The following is an 18,895-nucleotide window of genomic DNA, read 5'->3' as shown; positions in this document are numbered from 1 at the left end:
AACAATTCCTCTTCTCATTGTTAAGATTCCCTTTGTGCCTTTAAGAAACTTCTTTCTCTTTGCCTAATAACTTCTCATCATAACGTGCTCACTAATGTGCTGTAGCACTCTGCTAAACCTTTTTAGGTCACTCACCACACTGTCCTCTCTTGAACGTGGGTTCTTTGCAAGTAGATATTTTCTTATTTCACACTTGTATCCCTGGTGCCTGGCACTGTGTCTGACTTACTATTTGTTTTTTGAACACATAAGCAAATACACAATCTGTAATTTAAACATGTACAGATCTGTGTTCCTGGGAGGAAAAAAGAACCCAAGAGAGTGATCAGAATGAGAATAATATAATAGTACTTAATCAAATTTATTTTAGTATGTTTCATTTAAAACTGAGGAAAGAATTTTGCTGTATTATTTCTTGCTAACATCATTTGCAGGTAAAAACAACACTGTTGTGAGACTTACAAGGGACTCTATGAATATTTTTCACTTGGTCAAAGTTATTCCTTACTGCGGAGCGGTTATTAAATACCCTTCCTCTCTAATTTTAAGTCCTGAAGATTGTTAAGTACTTGTCTTTCAAAATATCATGCTTCAATGTTAATTGGGATATAGTCTAAAATTTATAAGCTCAAGAAAATGCCTCCCTGCTAACAAAAAAATTTTTTTTAAATGCATAATATTTTATCTGTTTTAAAAATTAAGATAGTTAATGTATTTCTTTCCCTCTCTTAGGTCACATATAAATTTAATGGCTTGATACTATGGTGACTTCAACTCCTTTATAGCTCTCATGAAATAAGATTCAGTTCCATTCCATACTATATCAAGGCTATGTGTCAGGTGCTCTCTTTGGTTACAGGACTGCAAATTTTAAGAAATGGGTTGTCTGCCCACTGAGGGTATGAAGTTTAGTAAAGATGACAGAATGAGTGTAAGTCAGCATCATATAGTGAGATAAATTTGTTTCAGTGGAGAAGTTATTAAGAGGATTTCATATTTGAGCAGGATTTTGAAGGATCAGAAGAATTTTGCCAAGCAGAAGGAGGTTAAGACAGAAGTCTAGGCAGAGAGAGTAATAAGAGAGGAGGTGGGGAGATTTCCATGTGGATGGTGTGTTGGGGGAATGGAACGTGAACAGAGCAGAGCAAAGAGGTAAGACATGGAACAGGAGAGCTGTTGGTAGATTGTTAGGAGAGGCACTGAATGCCCAAATTTAGACTTTGGGTGCTGGGGAAACTTAAACGATTTTCAAATGATTTGAAGAAGGGTGATAAAATATTTGTGTCTGTGTTTTAGAAAGGTAATTTTGAAGGCTTACTGGAGGCAAATAAGGGACACAGAGAAAAACTTGGTGGAGAAGGAGCTAACCTGTCAACTTAATGTAAATTGAGCCACATAAGACTGCTGTGACATTAAACCTAATAATTAACCTTTAATATGGAAGTGCCTCACTTTCTGGAGATACATTATTAAATAAATTAATTTAAAAAATAGAAATATTAATTGACTCTACTAGGATTTTTTCCTGGGTATATGAGATGTTTTGTTTTTAATATAGTTAAATATTATTCTTGAAACAGTTTTCTTATTTTCAAGGATTTTCTATTTCTGTTTATTTCCACAGAGATGGTGTTTCAAAATGGTAGGGCATGGTGTTGCCATTGGAAAATATATATACTATCTGCAGGATTTTAATAGTAGATGGTGCCTCTGGTGATATATATATGTTGCAGATGCAGGAAAGGAATATCACCTAACAGACTCATGAAAAGAGGGACAAAAAGAAAAGGAGTGTTTGGAAAGCAGAGAATAGGATTCCAATCCAGTCAAGTCACTGATTGAAGGCTGTCAAAAGGAGAGTGGAATGAGCTTAGCAGCAGCAGTAGGGAATAGTGGGGTACATCTCCATTATCTCTGATATCATGATTCTGTTGTCAGGGCATAAAAGAAGTCTCAGAGAAGTACTCTCTTAATGTGGGATAGTCTTGCCCTCTGTAGTCACACAATTGTCTCCTTCGCCTTCTGGCAATGTTTTTTTCCTAACACTCAAGTAGAAATAGAGCTGTTAATTGGTAATAGGCAGTTCTCTAATGACAATCACCTCCATTTTTGACAAGCCAAAACACACGTTTGTCCAAGCAAATCCAAGTTTATCTCATTATGCAGGATTTCTCTTCATGTAACTTTCAGTAAAACCTACTCCCAGAGAGGTCAAGGCTAATGCATATGAGATGGAAAATGGTTTGCCAGGAGGTGCAAATTAACATTCTCCTACCTACTTACTCATCATGTGCTCTTTACCCATATGTGGGCTCAAGTTGAACCTCTCTAGTAATACTCATTTGTACAATAGATCAGTGTCTTTTAATAAGAATTTATGTAGAATTATTTTCGTAATTTAAGTGCAATAGTAGTCAAATGCAGTTTAACAATAATACCCATGAGATGCCCATGCACACTGATAGTCAACTGCTGTACCACTGTTATAATGACATATTGAATCATTTCTATGACTAATAGCCATAATTAACCAAACACTATTATAGGTCCTTTTTGAAATGAAGAGTAAATGCTAAAGCTACCTGTCACAGTTTAGAATATGTTGACATAGGACATAATATTAGGAAGAAGCATAGATGAGTCTGGCCAAGTGAGAAATTTCCATGATTATTAAAAATATAGAGATGATCTCATTAACAATGATGTAGCAAAGAAACAAGAATATAGCAGAGATTTGAACTGAATACTAAAGTTATTATTCCCTATATATAAAATACCAGGGACTCTTATGCCTTAATCATCCCTCTTGGAAAACTGGATTTAACCCAACATGCCCAGAAAAGGGAGGGGGGAAGTGCCAAATGAGAAAAATGTCACCGTTGTCATTGATTAAACCTCTGTGCATCTCCAGTGACAAAATCAATAAGTTTAAATATTTTACATCAAGCTGTTGCATTGTCTCTCTTTGTGTAAAAAGCTAACCATCCCTGGAACACCAGCCTGACCCTATAGAGCTATGATCCTAAATCTTTACCTATTTGAGAAAACTTTTTCCTGATTCTTAAATTAATATATTAACTTACATCTTATTGGTTTCCAAACTTATTTTTTTTCTCCCATGACAAATGTCAATTCTCTATTTACATTACCATGGTCTTGTTCTGAATGCTGAATGACATTTTACATCTCTAGGGTCTCTTTAAGCTCTAAATTGCCTATATTTTCATATTTAATGTATCATATTTTTTCATTTATTCTTACATTTTTGCTGATAGCTAAGTGTTTAGTATGTAGTACTTCTCCACTGCTTAACAAATTAATTACAATTTTTTACTTTGGTGTTTAATTTTGTCACAATATGGATCCAGCATACTTGCCCCATATTTTCCTTCTCTCTCTACATGAGCTTTGTCTTCAGCCAAATTGACTTCATCTAGTTTTGTATCTGTGCTGTTGTTCATGGTGTTGCCTCCACTTGAAATGCTTCTTTTCCATTTTGACCTGTCCAGAATCCCATCCATGGGTCAAAGTCCAACTCTTATGTCATATTCTTATGTTGCCTTCCTTCTTCTTCACGCGGGTATATCCCAGTGACTTTCTGCACATGTCACTGACCTATCACTTCTACCTTGCATTATAGATACCTGTGTACTTGTCTTTACTATTAGATTGTATGAGATTAGTTTTCTCATTATTAGTTTCATTGTAGTTATTTGATTTGGACATATTTATATCAGTACTGATTGTAAGTTATAACATTATCATCCCTATCATTGGTATTTTAATCTATAGGGACTAAATGAAAAAAATATTATTATAATGTGTCCATTTTATATGACAGACTTTATTTATAAAATTGTGACAGTGAAGCCTGATGTAATCCAAAGTGGAAGGAAACTTTCTGTTTAGCTTCTATAAAATAGGAGCAGCACTTTGAAAGTGGTCTTAATAAAATTTGCTGTATTGAGACAAAGGACCATGACTTCATTCTTACTATCCTCAGAAGCATAATAAAATACCGTCAGTTTTGGCTTTAATCCAATTTTACCATTAACTTTCTCATAAATTTTGATTAAGGAGCATTGTAAGACTTGCAATTAAGGGAAGTGCATTAGAAATTCATTTCCTGTCCACAGTTTGTCATATTCTGAAAAATACTGAAGTTCCATGAATACCTGCAAACCTTGGGGATAGTAAAATATCTGGCTGAATAACCTTTTCTTCTTATGGGGTGTACCTAAAATTAGCTGCAGTCTCAATTCCAAATTTTTATTTTAAGAAGTAATTAATTAATATATTTTTGGCTATATAAATTTCATAAGAGTAACAAGGCATCTGTATTTCATGGTTATTTTCTCTAGACATCATCAGCTCATAGATATATTTTATAGTAATTTGTTGCTTTCTATAATCATGGATTAACAAATATTAGCTACATCCCGAAGTTTGGACCAGTAATATATTTAACCCTGAATTTATAGTTGGCCTTTCTCTTCTAAGAATATTTTCAAAGGTGCAGTTGTATTATTTGATGCTTTTTCTACTTTAGCTCAGCTATATAGGAAAGATGAGATTGTTTCTGAAAAAGGTTTCACTTGATGTGGGCACTTATTTATTTTAATTCTATAAAAGTTATTTTTCTACTGGCTCTCTTCATCAACTATGTTTTTAAATATTTTGTACCATTGAAAAGTTGAAGATATCTGCCAACTCATTTTAAGTGAATGTAGCAGAATTAGAGCAACATGATCCTACTCTTAACTTCTTTTTTTAAGGAACAGTTTTCAGAACGAAGGAAGTCTCGCATGTGGCTGGCTATGTGGCAGGTTTCCGCAGTGACATTTTTCTTCACTACTCCCCACCTCCCCTTTCCCTCTGATCGTCACCATACTGTTGCACTAATGATCCCTGGACTGCTTTTACAGAATATTTTTCTTCCCAAACTATTTAGGGTAAAGAACGGCTGTTTCCACAGCCAGTGCACCTGAGTAAGCCATTTAAATCATACCCTTCTTTTCTTTTACCCCCAAAAAGCTTTCTTTCCTTTTAGACCTGAACCTCTGTTTGTGCACTGATCCTGGAATTATGTAGATGCCAAATATCTACCGTAATTTTTCTTTTTTTTATGGGTAATAAAATATTTTAGATGGCCTTGAAAGCAGGACATTTTTGCTTATATGCCTACTACTGTGTGCAATAGATGGAATAATAGTTGTCTATAGAATGAGCCCCGTTTGCTTACCACAGTACCAAGCACTTCACATGCATTGATTAATCTCCAGCACTGTGCTATCAATACCTAGGACAATTTTAATATCCATTGTACAAATGAGGTCGTTGAGATCCTGGGAGGCTAACTAACCTGTTGCCTTGTGTACATTTGTTCTACCAAGCATACCTGAGGAAGGCATGAGGACGTCCGAGCAGGGTGGCTCTGTGGGTTCCAGCTCTGAAGCACTACCTCTGTTCCAGACATATGGCAATGCTAGATAAAACGTGAAGGCAGGACATGTAAAAGTCACAGCTAAGGCCACAGTTTACCACGTCAATGACCTGTTAAGGGGTGGGGGGGAGATGAGAACAATATGTTGTAAGTTGTGCTGAAGCCCCTGACCTGTTGGCCTCTGGTGGGGAGAGGGGTCCTTACAAGTTCTTCAGGGAAATGAGAAATTAAAAGTCATCCCACACTAGATGGAGACTTACAGCCAGCCCCACAAGTGGAAACTAGGGTGTAGAGAAGGATGCCTCCACTTTGAAGCAAAAGATGAACAACCTACTCTCTACTACTGCCTAAGACTGTGGCTTTTGTGGACTTAAGATGGAAGAGGGACTGAGATGGAGGAGGAAGCTGATGCAGCCATTAAACTAGGCACTGACCCAAGTGATTCACTGGTTCAGGGATGTGACTGGTAATAATCCAGATGTCAGCACAATGTGATTCTCCACTCACCAGTATGAAAATGATTGTAGATGGTTGGTTCTGGGCACAGAATGAGCACAGAATCATTTGTAAGAAAAAGATGATGAGAGATGGGGGATGGAGCTTTATTTAAAAAGAAACAAATAAAACAATTAAAAATCATCCCACTTCAAATGAACTTGCAAAACAAAATTCCAAAGCACATGAGGAAGGCTAAGAAAGAGGCAACAAAATTGACCATTGAAAATAAATGTGACTCAGAAGAAATTAAAATGTTGGGAATACCCTGGCAAAGTATATTTTAGATGTTCAAAATATAAACAAAGGATTGTAATCCATTATTTTTAAAGGTAGAAAATTTTGAAATAAAGTCAGTTTTCAAATTATTTTTGTTGTAGTTGTTTTCTATAACTATTTCTTTTTTATTGCATTTATTGGTGTGGCATTGGTTAATATAATTATAAAGGTTTCAGGTGTACAATTCTATAATACATCATCTGTATGTTGTATTGTGTGCCGACCATCCCAAGTCAGGTCTCCTTCCATCACCATTTACTCCCCCTCTACCCTCTCCTACCTCCCTCACCTCCCCTTCCTCCCTTATAATTGCCATACTGTTGTCTGTCTATGAGTTGTAGGGTTGTTTTTTATTTTTTTGCTAATTCTTTTAACTTTTTTGTCCAAATATTTATTAACTAATATTTATTAAGCTCGTACTATCTTTTAGGTGCTAGAGATGTAGCAATGAACAAAAGTAAATAAAATCTGTATCCACTTAAAGAATTTACATTCTCATGGGGAGTTTACCTTTTAGTGGTAGAAATAAAATAAAAATAGGTAGAAATCTTGGAAGTGAAAAGATAATCATTGAAATAAAATTCTCAGTAGAAAGGATAGACTCTACACTTGGTAGTTTTTTATCTGAAAGGTATTACTTAGCAAATCACCTAAAATGCATAATGGAAAAATAAAATCTTAAAGTGTATGTGTGTGTTTCGGTGTCTGTGTGTGCCTGTGTATCTGTATGAGGGGAGGGAGAGAGGGAGAGAGAACACACATGAGATTATGTAAAAAGTTAATAGCTGAGATTATTTTAGTCGTGAAGACAAGACTCCTCATGTTGAAGAATACTTTGCTACTCTCTGCATAAATAAAAATAAATCAGTGCCTAAACATTTTGTGATTAAACTTTAGAACATTGAGGATAAAAAGAAAATCTTAACCTAATAGAGAAAAAATATAAACAACCCAAAACAAAGACAACAAGATTGAGAGCAGACACCAAAGCAGTACTGAGGTGAAAAAATGTACTGTCAATTTACTTCTAGAATTCTATGCTGGAGTATAGTGATGGACACCGACCAGAAATGTTAATTAAATAATAAGCTTCTTGAGGAAGTGAGCCTAGAAAGAATGTGTGGATTTAAAGAAAGAAAAAGTAAAGAGAAACAGCTGTTCTTTGGTATCTCCACTTGGGCCAATCATATGGGTGACCTCGTAAAGCATGAAACTAATCATTGTCAGCTTCCAGGTGGTGTTTTCCTTGGGCGGGGGGGAGGGTTTGGAACCAGAATGAGAGTGGAGAAGGGTGCACAACAAAAGCCTTATCCGTATCTGTAATGTTTCATTTCTTTAAAAGGAAAAACAGTGCAAAATGCTAAGATTGTTAAAGCAAGTGGTGCATGCATGGGTTTTCACAATATTCACCTGAATGTGTACCTGTATAAAATAAAAAGGAACTCAGGTCTTTCAGGAGAACATTAATTTTTATGCACAGCAATAAAGTGTATAAAACAGCCCATCTTCTGGTAATGGGACAAGTTAAAACTCCAATCTTTATTGGGGCTTAAAGGCCCTACAGCACATGCCCGTTCTGGCCATTTTCCAAGGTGCTCATTCATTCACTGTAACTGAGCTCCAGCCACATTGCATTTTGTACCTCCCACAAGTCAAGCGCGTTTCCTCTTCTCCCAACAGCAATCCTCTTAGCTCATTGTTGTCTCTTTCTGATACAGGGGAAAGTCTAGAACATTTTAAAATAGCTAACATTCCTTTATTTTGTTCTTAGTCGATTTTGATTCAACCAGGTAAATGTAACTATTTTCATGGCACTTGATGGATGTTCCACTTTACAGTGATTGAAGTCCCTATAACCCAGTCATCCTGAGCTGAACACTTTCCTGGGTTAGCCTAGTCCCCACACTCCTGGAAGTGTTATCTGCGCAGTACCAATAAGGTAGCTGGGGAATTCAGGCTGAGGGAATAATTTGTGGACTTGCGTACCAAGCACTCTCAAGGAAGGGTATGGGGACATCTCGTTGAGATATCTCAGCGGGTTCCAGCTTTGAGGCGCCGCCTCTGTGCCACGGTGGTAATGGAAATCTCCTATGAGTTCAAAATGAATTATAATGAGTAACAAAGAACCTTGGATGCCGAACTGTTCAAAAATTTTTTGTTATTGTTTGTATTTGAGAGATGAATAAGCTAATTTTCATTTAGGAAGTTACAGTTTAAGCTTTCCTAACTTAAAGTATAATACTTGATAAATCCATGCTCCTTGATCTTAGACAAAAACCAAATATTACTGCTAGCTAGGATTCCACAATGTGTATTAAAATAGCAGTTACCAGTTCCATCCTGGCGACAAAAAAGAGCCAGTGTATTCTCAAAGAGTTTTAACTTCCAATGTGAGTATATAGTTTAGTGCCTGAAATAATCCAACTCAGTAGTCTGTTTAAAATTAGTTTTTTGAGTATTATTTTATAATAACACACTTGCATAATAATGAAAACTGGATAATATTCTCCAGTAGTCACAAGAAAATATATTTCTTCAACTTTTATAATAATGCTAATTATTGCAGGTATTAATGAGCACTTACTCTGTGCTATGTACTGTTCTAAGCATTTTATTTGCATTCACTCGTGATCTTCTTGGCAGCCTTGTAAAGTAGGTCCTAATGTTATCCCCAAATTACAAAAGAGGAAACTGAGGCTTAGACAAATTAGGCAATCACTCTAAGGCCACATAATGTATAATGAAGCTGGTAGTAGCTTTAAACATTTGTTTTGAAACTGAATATTATTCTTTCTTTTTTTTTGCAATTCCACCCACCCTAGTGTTCAACACTTTTGGTTATTTGTTTGTCTTCAAAAGGAAGTGAATGAAACTTGTACATGTCTTCATGCATTTTAATTTTTCTCACAATAAATTATAATTTATTCTTTGGATTTTTACAGAGCATTCTACTTGGACAAGTCAAATTCACCACCCAACTCCACATCCAAGGCTGCTTATGTTGATAAGGTAAAAATATATGATAGCATTTATTTATGCCTTGTCATTTACATACCTCCCTTAATTTTTCTGCTCTTGTTCTGTTCTTAAGTAATGTGTGTAATTATAAATATTCGTAGTCTCCAATTCTCTTACTTCCATAATAAAATATTTTAGACCATTCATTAAAAGTTATAACGACAAATTATATTCCATCTAAAAGGATTCCTTTCCCCTAAACATGTTGAACTGTATGTTTATCCCTTTGTTCTGCAGCTCATGAGACCTCTCAATGCCTTGGATGAACTTTATCGACTGGTAGCTTCGTTTATCAGGTCCAAGCGCACCGCCACCTGTGTGAACACAGCATGCAGCGCCTCGGGCGTGGGGCTGCTGTCAGTGTCGTCGGAGCTGTGCAGCAGGCTGGGGGCGTGCCACGTCATCATGTGCAACAGCGGAGTGCACCGGTACGTGAGCGTCCCCGGGGCTGCCGCTGTGCTGTGCCCAATTTCATTTGGTGGGTCTGGTTTACATTTAGGTCTTGTGAGATTATAACTGGAAACATTCAAAGGACTCATGTATATGGAAGAAAATTTTTGAAATGAGATAATTCTTCTGTAGCATTTCCTGGCTTTAGTTCCTGTATTTTCCGTGACTATTCATACAAATGAATGCAATCCTGCATTTATATCATTGTGGCCCAGAGTGTTATAACCCTTGTATTTATATTATAAGATGTATACTTTAGCTAAAAATTTTGCATTGACATTCACTGTAGCAACTTGCTGGGTAGGAACTCGTGCAACTAGCTAAACAAAATGCTTTTCATTGCATTTGGTGAATCTCCCCTTCTTCAGTGGTTTGGATCCCTTTTACCCAAATGTTGTGATCTGTCTTGGGGTTACTGCTATCTTCTTACTCCTGGCAAAATTATAGTCCAAGGGCCCATGTAGTATGTTGTTCTCGAAAACGTAAGCGGACACCCAGATGGGTCCTATCCAAGTGTTTTGTCTACGGCAACTGTGCTCTGTTTGGGACAGCCAAGGTAAGGTGTATGACTTCATATAATTGCACCAGATGCAAAAGGTAAGTGGAGAATCACAAATCAAGTCCTTTTTTAAAATTACTTGTTCCTTTTCTGTCAACTCTCCATTTTCAAAAAGCAATGAAACCATGTAGGTGCAATAATAGGGAAGAATTTAGTTCTCATTGTAATCTGAGTAGACAGAAAGCCTTCTGTCATCAGTCATTGTTTCTTCTTAGTTCTAGGCCAATTAGATTTGAGGATGGTGGTTATTATGTATTCAAATGTACTCAGTACTTAACTCATGCAATGGACTGCAGTTGGTGCTATTGGCTTTGTAACAAAGTGGTGACACTCATGTTGGAGAGAAAGCATGAGCAACACACAACAGAAAGTAATATAATTAGTAATAATAATATACCAAAAAGATAACAAAAAAAGTGATGAAAAACAAAAATAACAAGTAAACCTAGACTACAGAAAAATGTAAATGACCTAGGAAAGCTACCAATAAAAAATAAGATTCAAGAGGAAAATAGATCTCTGAGATTGTTAGAATTGGGAAGTTTTCATGGAGAAGCTGATGGTTGAACTGGGTTTGGCTACATCAGGTTGAAGAGGTAAAAAGGAGGATAAAGATGATTCAAGGCAGCAGGTGCTCATGTAGGAAATTCCATTCAACTGGTATGCCTTAATTCTAGTTTTTAAGTCCTACATAGCATGTTTTGGCTTATGAAATATGGCAAGACTTTTATTTTTCTGAAAGGAGCATAACAAAGTTTTTGGTTGACAAAATATACATAATTTCCCTCTTTATTTTAGTTGCCATGTACTTTGTGCTCCATTCAAGCTTATTAACAGCTTAATTGAAAATATTGCCTGTAACTGAATATATAAAATTATTTCATATTTTTATTAACAGAAAAGTACCGTCTCCCTTATGATCAACTCATGTTCATTCATTCTGGTCCCATTAATTTATTTATATATTCACTCATTATTCATTCACTCAGTAAATATGCATTGAGCACCAATTATGTGCCAACACTGTTTTAGTGGCTGGGGATACGGCATTGAAAAAATAAAGTCCCCAACTCTCATATGGAATTCATTGTGTTAGGGGAAGCAGATAATAAAGTAAACAGATAAATAATGTGGTAGGTGAAATAAAGACAAAAAAAGATTAGAAGTCAGAGGGGTAATAGGTGACAGGATGAGAAGGAAGAAGAGGTAGCACATTCCAACAGGGGTATTTCATTAGACACCTGTATGAAATGGCGTGAGTTATGCAGGTATCCTAGAGAAAGTGTGTTCAGTCATCATGGGGAACAGTCATGCAAATGTGGAGCTAAAGTGCAATTGTGCCTGATGTGTTCAAGGAATGGCACAGTGGCCATGGTAGCCTCAGCCAATTGTCATCACCTTGATCATTTGTGTTTTGACGCAAGTTCATAGTTATCTGAGGACTGGATGTATTGTGACAACCTCCACATCAATTTACTAGAAGTTAATGCAATTAAATCTGCCATTTAATCCTAGAACCATGACCAAGTTTTCAAAATTACGCTCAGGTATTCCGTGAGCAATTTGAGAACTTGACTGATGTATAAGAGAAAAAGATTGATGCCCTGCAGCTATTTTACAATTGCTACATTCATTGATAGGTGTGTTAAAATCACAGGTAACATTGGAATTTCAAAGTAATTTGACTTTTTCCATTTCTACAATTCAAAATATAGTTTTAGTTAGTTCATTTTAGAGATATTTACTGAGGTGTGGGCATAAATTCTCCATAACAGATGCTGAACCAAAGATTAAAACTATTTGAAAATGGTATGGTTTTGTTTTTCCATTATGCAGAATAAAATGGGAGTTTTAACATTATCTTTAAACTTCTAGTGAAGGCTATACTTAGATTTTTTCATGATGATAAAATGTTCAAACTTATAATTTGTTGGAAACAGAAATCCCACATAAGACTATAAGACTGGATCTAAAACATAAGACTGATTCTAAAATAATTCCTAATCAGTATCACCCCAATAAATTCAATATAAATAAAATAATTCCTTGATAATTATAATTCAGACAGATAGAGAGGAACCCAGGTAGATCCACTCCTGCACTAACATTAGACATGGTTTCAACAAAGCGGAGAAGTTCACAGTATGAGTCAGAATAAATATTATACAAACTAGTTCTATAATTTACTTCTAAAATCTAGATGAGAAGTTGTTAACAATATGATATTCATGTTAGATAATCAATTTCCTGCCTTTTATGGTTTTATATGCAAAAAATAATCAGAAATATTATTAAAGTCTTGTATTGTGCTGCAAATGTTTGTTATTAAAAGAGAAGAATGTGGTTTCTCAATATGGAAAGGCAGACTTAATTAGCATTAATGCCTAGGTGTTTTAATGCCAACCTGAATTAGGTGACCGAGCTGTATACAACAGTGGATGTGAGACTAGTTGAAATAGAATTCAGGATGAATATTAAAATCTTCTCATATCATTAGTCTGGCATTGTTTTTATTACATTCTCTTTCCTCGGGTAGTCCTTTGTGTGAATTACAGTTCCTCTGTTGGACTTTCCTTCCCACACTCTCTTCAACCGTTCACTTACATTAAATTGCTTTTGGATAGTGGAAGAACAGGACTGTCACTTTTTAAAGTCAGGTCTTGCCTTTTAAACAATGTAAACATGATATTAAAAGGTAGTTTAATAGTGAAAAATCCCCCTAATTTCCTATTTTGACATGTCTTTTTAAAATTTTCATTTTATATCTTCTCTTGCAACTTATATCAAACAATGCATATTTGAACAGTTTTATTGGTATATATAGTTCAATAATCTCCTTTATGCTCATAGCAACTATATATGTATTTCCAAAATGTACATGTCCACTTTCTCATTATCACTTTTATTTGTCACATAATATTCCAGCCATTTGTTATACCACAGCTGACTCAACTATTTAGTGGTTTCTCTTCTTTATTCTTTATAAATAAAAGGCATTTTTCTTTATGTAGCTGTTCAAATTTCAATTTTATTTTCCAATAAACTAACAGAAAACAGAAATATCCTCCAGGTAGAATTACTGGATTTTAAACCTTTTTGGTTTATACATTATTCTTCAAGTTCCCAAAAGGATTGTCCTCATGCACAATACAACCAGAAGGTCAAATAGCTGTGGGGCCGTTCACCTTTACCTTGGCTGCAGAGGGTATTAAACCCCATTTACAAGGGTGGGTAAAAGTAGCTTTACAGTTGTGAGTACACAGCTCAGAGTATATTATTGTATTATTATTTAGGAATTATTGTATTATTTTTCCACACAAGCAGTTTTGGAGACCTAGTTTTGCCCACCTCTGTATACATCATGCTTCTCTCCTAGCTGTGCACTGATATTTCAGTAATGCTTTAATTTACACTTTTTTTGGTTAACAGATACAAACATTTGAATGTCTTTTGAATTTTCTTTGCTGCCAAGATTTATGCTATACAGGTATATTGTCTATATACCTGCCATATAGACAACTGTAAGTTTTGTCAGACTGAACATTTTTAATTTTTTGCCTAAGTGAACATTTTAAAAGTATTGAATCAGCACTGTGGATTTTAAAGTTCTCTTTTGTCCTCATGCCAGTTATTTGTTGCAGGCAATCCAAAAGCATGCCACAGGGATTTCTAAATTTCCCTTTGATCTCATCCTGCAGCATCCTTCCATTCAGTGCGGTATTTCATTTTGTTTGGTTCTTTATGCTCACACCTACTTAATAGCCAACTGTTTTCCTTTGACCAATATAAATCAGTAGACTACAAATGTTATACAACCTGAGGCATGAGACTTAGTGTGTCCAAATACAAAGATGCCGTTTTCTTCCCACTCCATTACCTTCAGCTACCTTCCTCGAGGAGGGGGCCAAGTGGGTAGGAATTTCCAACGGCTACCTGACAAGATATGTCAGAGAAATTTCTATTGACATCAGGAAATCTGGAATCATTTTTTCCCTCTAAGGACTTAATCCAGAACATTTTTGTCTGTGCTCTCTGTGTAACTATTAATAATGGGTTTTCAGCGGCGTTGGAGCCCTTGGATGGCTCTGAAGGAAGGGCATGATCTGAGCACAAGCCTAATGCTTTCAATTGCCTGTGATGTCTTTGAATTAAAACCTTAGAGGTCTGTACACAGAAATTACCTTTTATCTTCATGCTTTATTGTGAGAGCCAATTTCTTTGAGGAAATAAGGTCCTGCATGTTTTACTAACATCCAGAGGGGCTTGTGAACAGCACCATCAGGACGGGGGGCCAATGCATCCGGGATTCACCAGCTCCAGTCAGATTCACCACTGTCTTCTCTTTGGAACCACACACAGTCTGAGAAAGAAACAGTCTGTGGCAATGCCGGTTTTCATCATTAAAAAACATAATGATGATGAACATCAAGCTAGCCACCATCATGCACTCCAGTGTTAGATTGCTTTTTGCTTACTGCTTTGTAGAAATTAATTTTAACATAAATAAAGTTTTAGGAACTAAAGGGATATAGAGATGTAGATATATAAACTTTCTAACTTAAAAGGGGTCTATGTCTAAAATTCATTTCTTATTTCATAATTTGGAAATTGAGATATATTTTCACATTTGACAATAATAAAAATGGTGGATGAATTGTCAGTCATCCTTCCCCTTCTGTTACAGAACTCAAGGGATTTGCCGCCTGGGGTGTTCTACTCAAGAATTAGACATGGTCATTACAAGATAGTTTCTTTACTTGCAGCAGGTATAGGAGACAGGGCATCTATATCCAAAGCTCTGTCTCCCCAAATGTAGGGGTAGCCATTGCTCATATACCCCATTTGGTAAGTTACTCATTGATTTCTTCTTCCCAGTCTGTTACACTTAACTGGTTGACATGTTGTCCAGCTAATCCATTTACAGTTGCATCTGCAAAATACTAGTTACATTTTAACTTTTAGCAAGAATGGCATTTAGTAAAAAAGGTCCAGACCTTGAGGCTTAGAACTTGAGACCCTTGTGGTATCTAACACTTCCCCAACCAGCTGAAGCTTATATAACCCATCATGTGGCCATCGTATAGGACCCAAAGTGTGATTTATAATAAGCATTTGTTAGAAAAAATAAATCCAGGAGTTTAACTACAAAACAACTAAAATATGTATTACCAATTTGGTTAATGAAACAGTTATTTCAAATGATGACAAATAGTGTAATGACTAGTCATTCAAGCAATTAAAAAAATCTTTTTGGTAACTATCAATGAACAATTTTGAAAACTACTTACGTTTGAACTTTAAGACTTCTTAGCAACATTTTATTCGGTAATCACTATGACATCAGAGGACAAATTGACAAAATAGGCCCTGTTTAAAAAACACAGACTCACAAAAGTGGGTCACTCAAGGTAACCTGACTTAGGTCATCAGAGTCCTAATAGGGCATCCTTCTCCACTTGTAATTTGAAACATCAAGTAAAAGGGAGATTTACTCTGGGGATTTCCATATGTAGGTTAGATTCTATGATACAGAAAAAAAATTACTGCAATAAGAAAACGTAGGTTTCAAATGTATCCATTTACTTCTGGTGCAAAAAAATGATTTGAGAGATTCAGTAACAAGATTAGTAGAAATACTTCCATTTTAAAGCTCCAAAAAAATGACTAAATAGAACAGAAGAAACATTTTTGCTGACTCATGATGCCAAAAAAATATACATTCCCAATAAGAAGTTCTAAAATTATGCTTTCTAGTCAGGAATCTGAAACACATTGGTCTAAAACGCTTCTTTTATATAAGGGTAGAAATAGCAATGACAGAGCTATCATTTAAAACTGTTGTGAAATATAGCTAGTTTTTATTATTATTTTTATTTAACAATTATAATTTGATTATGGTTTAATCAACAATTCTCATCTCTTTGATATCCAATAAAATCATTAAGGAATCAAAACAGAAAGTGAAAAAATAAAATTGCGATGCAATCTTTAGAACATAAGAAATAAAATGCTATAATAATTGGGCTCTGGAAGAAAGATAAAATATGAGTATAACCTACTCACAATAGAATATAAGTATACATTTTAATTATTATTTCAGACTCACAGAAACAGAGAGCAAAATGGCAGTAATGTGGGCCTTGGAAGATGGAAATGGGGATATGTTGGTCCATGATACATCATTTCAGTTGTGCACGGTGAATAAGTTTTGGAGATCTAATGTACAATAACTGTAGTTAACAATACAGTATTGTACACCTGACATTTGCTAAGTGTTTTCACTACACACACACACATACACACATATACACATACAAAGAATAAGAAAATGGTAACTATGTGAGGTGGTGGATATATTAATTAGTTTGATTACGATGAATATTTTACAATGTATATGTATATCAAATCATCAAGTCGTATACCATAAATACATACAGCTTTTAGTAGTCAACGATACCTTAGTAAAGCTGGAGAACAAAAGAAAAGTAAGCCCAGAATTTCAAATTACGCTAAATTGTAAGAAAGGCAAATAAAACTTCACAATTTATGCTTATTTTAACAACCAGATAAATAATAGAGGTATATTCTCTTAAAATTATAGGAGGAAGTCAAATATTTCAAAGGGGATAGAAGTTTCATTATTTTGCCTTTACCTATTATCTTTTATAAAAGTTCTCTACTATAGAAGTTTTCTACCTTAAAGAGATCAACTTTGCATATATATTTCTTAGATTTTTCTTAGCAATTGATATGAATCTTTATAATTAGTACACTGAATTCTGACATTTTTAAATGTTCATTTTTAATAAAATTAGATTTCTAAAACAGTCATTATGAGAATGACTTCTTTTTTTTAAGCATATTTTATTGATTTAAAGAGATAAAACAGACTTTTAAAATTAAGATTGGGAAACCTGACATTCGATTCACATATAGTCAATATTTTAAAAATCAGTTGTATACCATAGCCAGTTTCCCCTGGCTGGTTTGGCTCAGTGGATTGAGCGTCGGCCTGCGAGCTAAGTGTCGCTGGTTCGATCTTCCAGTCAGGGCACATCAGAGAAGGAAAACTCTGACTCCAAAAAACCTCCGCTGCCTTGCGGCATACCTCTTCAGGGGAAAGGCTAAGGGAGTAAACCCCGACAGAAAATCCGGAGCCGGAGTCCCTAAGGCGGTTTGACGTTGTAGTCAACACCGGCAACTCCTGCGGCGCACCTGAAGCCAAGCTGTATCGACTCCGTCTTTCCCTTGGACCCTTCAGCTGCGAAGAGAGGGGGGGTCTGCTGCATGGGCAACAGCAGACCCTCCATATCACCCTGCCCAGGCTCTGTAGCTTCAGCTTCACTGGAGAGGACACTCCAGCGTCATCGCAAGATGTCGATTCAACACGGGAGGAGACAGATACCGTGTCACTCCCGAGTCGGACTGCACAGCCATTCTCGGCGGTGCAGATAGACTCTTAAGAAGCTACACCGTCGTCTCTCGAGACGGACGGCTGCCGACGACGAGTAGTCCAATTTTTTCCCCTTTGCTCCCCTCTGCCCAGTATTCCCCTTCCCCCAGCAATCCCACCCCTCTTAGTTCATCTAAAATATAAAAGCAAAATCCAACTAAGCAAACCAGAATAGGAACAGACTCATAGGTATGGGGACCATTTGGAGGGTTATCAGCTGGGAGGGGGAAGGGAGAGAAATGGGGAAATGGTGCAGGGATTAAGAAGCATAATTAGTTGCTACAAAATAGACAGGGGGAAGTTAAGAATAATATAAGGAAGGGTGAAGCCAAACAATTTATATGCATGGAGAATGACTTTTTATTGCAGTGATTTCTAGTTCTGATCTCAGTATTATGTGATGTTGGCCAGACAAGCCTTAATTTCAGTATGTTTGTCTTATTTTTATATTTTATTTTTTAAAGAAAATAAAGGAATTAAAAAATATATACACACACATATATCACATAGACACAGACAACAGTGTGATGGTGGCCGGAGGGAAAGGGGTGTGGGGGAAGGTGAAGGTGGGCAAAGTGGAGGAGAATGGGGATGAAAAGTCACTTTTCTTGGGGTGATGGGCATATGATGCAGTGTACAGAGACTTCTTTATTGAGTTGTACATTTGAAAAATGTGCCCCAATACATTCAATTAAAAATTACAGTTTACATTCAATATTACCTTGTATCAGTTTTAGGTGTACTTTACATCCCTGTGACTATTTTGTAGCTACCCATCTGTACTTCAGTATTTTTAAAAGGAGAGCTTGTACATGATTACCTTTTGTCATTAAAATTAGAAAAGTATAGGTAATCATAATATATTAAATACATCTTCATAAAATAATCTAAATATATAATAATTAGTTATATTTAATATTTTATATCCATATTTATAGTATTAAATTTAACATTTAGTATGTTATAATTAATATCTCTATTTGCCAAACCCAATTTTACTATTTGAGCATATTAGTAAAGTTTAAGTATTTACATCATTAAATTTTATTTATATATAATTATTTAACAGTAATAAACACAGAATCTACAAGGTTTTAAACATGGCATGATTCTTCAAAACTTATTTAAAGAAACTACAGTTATTGTTTTCCATAAACCTGCAAAATTACATTAAAAACAAAATAAAATTCCAGTCATG

The 18,895-nt window shown here is 35.5% G+C and overlaps 1 protein-coding gene across 1 annotated transcript in view; it reads left to right on the top strand.

The window, feature by feature from the left end:
• Window positions 1-18,895, top strand: part of PREX2 (phosphatidylinositol-3,4,5-trisphosphate dependent Rac exchange factor 2) — a 231,973-nt gene that overhangs the window by 190,988 nt on the left and 22,090 nt on the right. Inside the window, exons 36-37 of the mRNA XM_090283596.1 lie at window positions 9,160-9,226; window positions 9,473-9,663. Of these exons, the coding sequence (XP_090139722.1) occupies window positions 9,160-9,226; window positions 9,473-9,663 (258 nt within the window). The remainder of the gene's footprint in view (window positions 1-9,159; window positions 9,227-9,472; window positions 9,664-18,895) is intronic.

Source organism: Furipterus horrens, unplaced genomic scaffold, assembly GCF_987537825.1.
Source record: "Furipterus horrens unplaced genomic scaffold, mFurHor1.1.pri manual_scaffold_7, whole genome shotgun sequence".
Lineage (NCBI taxonomy): Eukaryota > Metazoa > Chordata > Mammalia > Chiroptera > Furipteridae > Furipterus > Furipterus horrens.
This window is presented reverse-complemented; position numbering and strand designations above follow the sequence as displayed.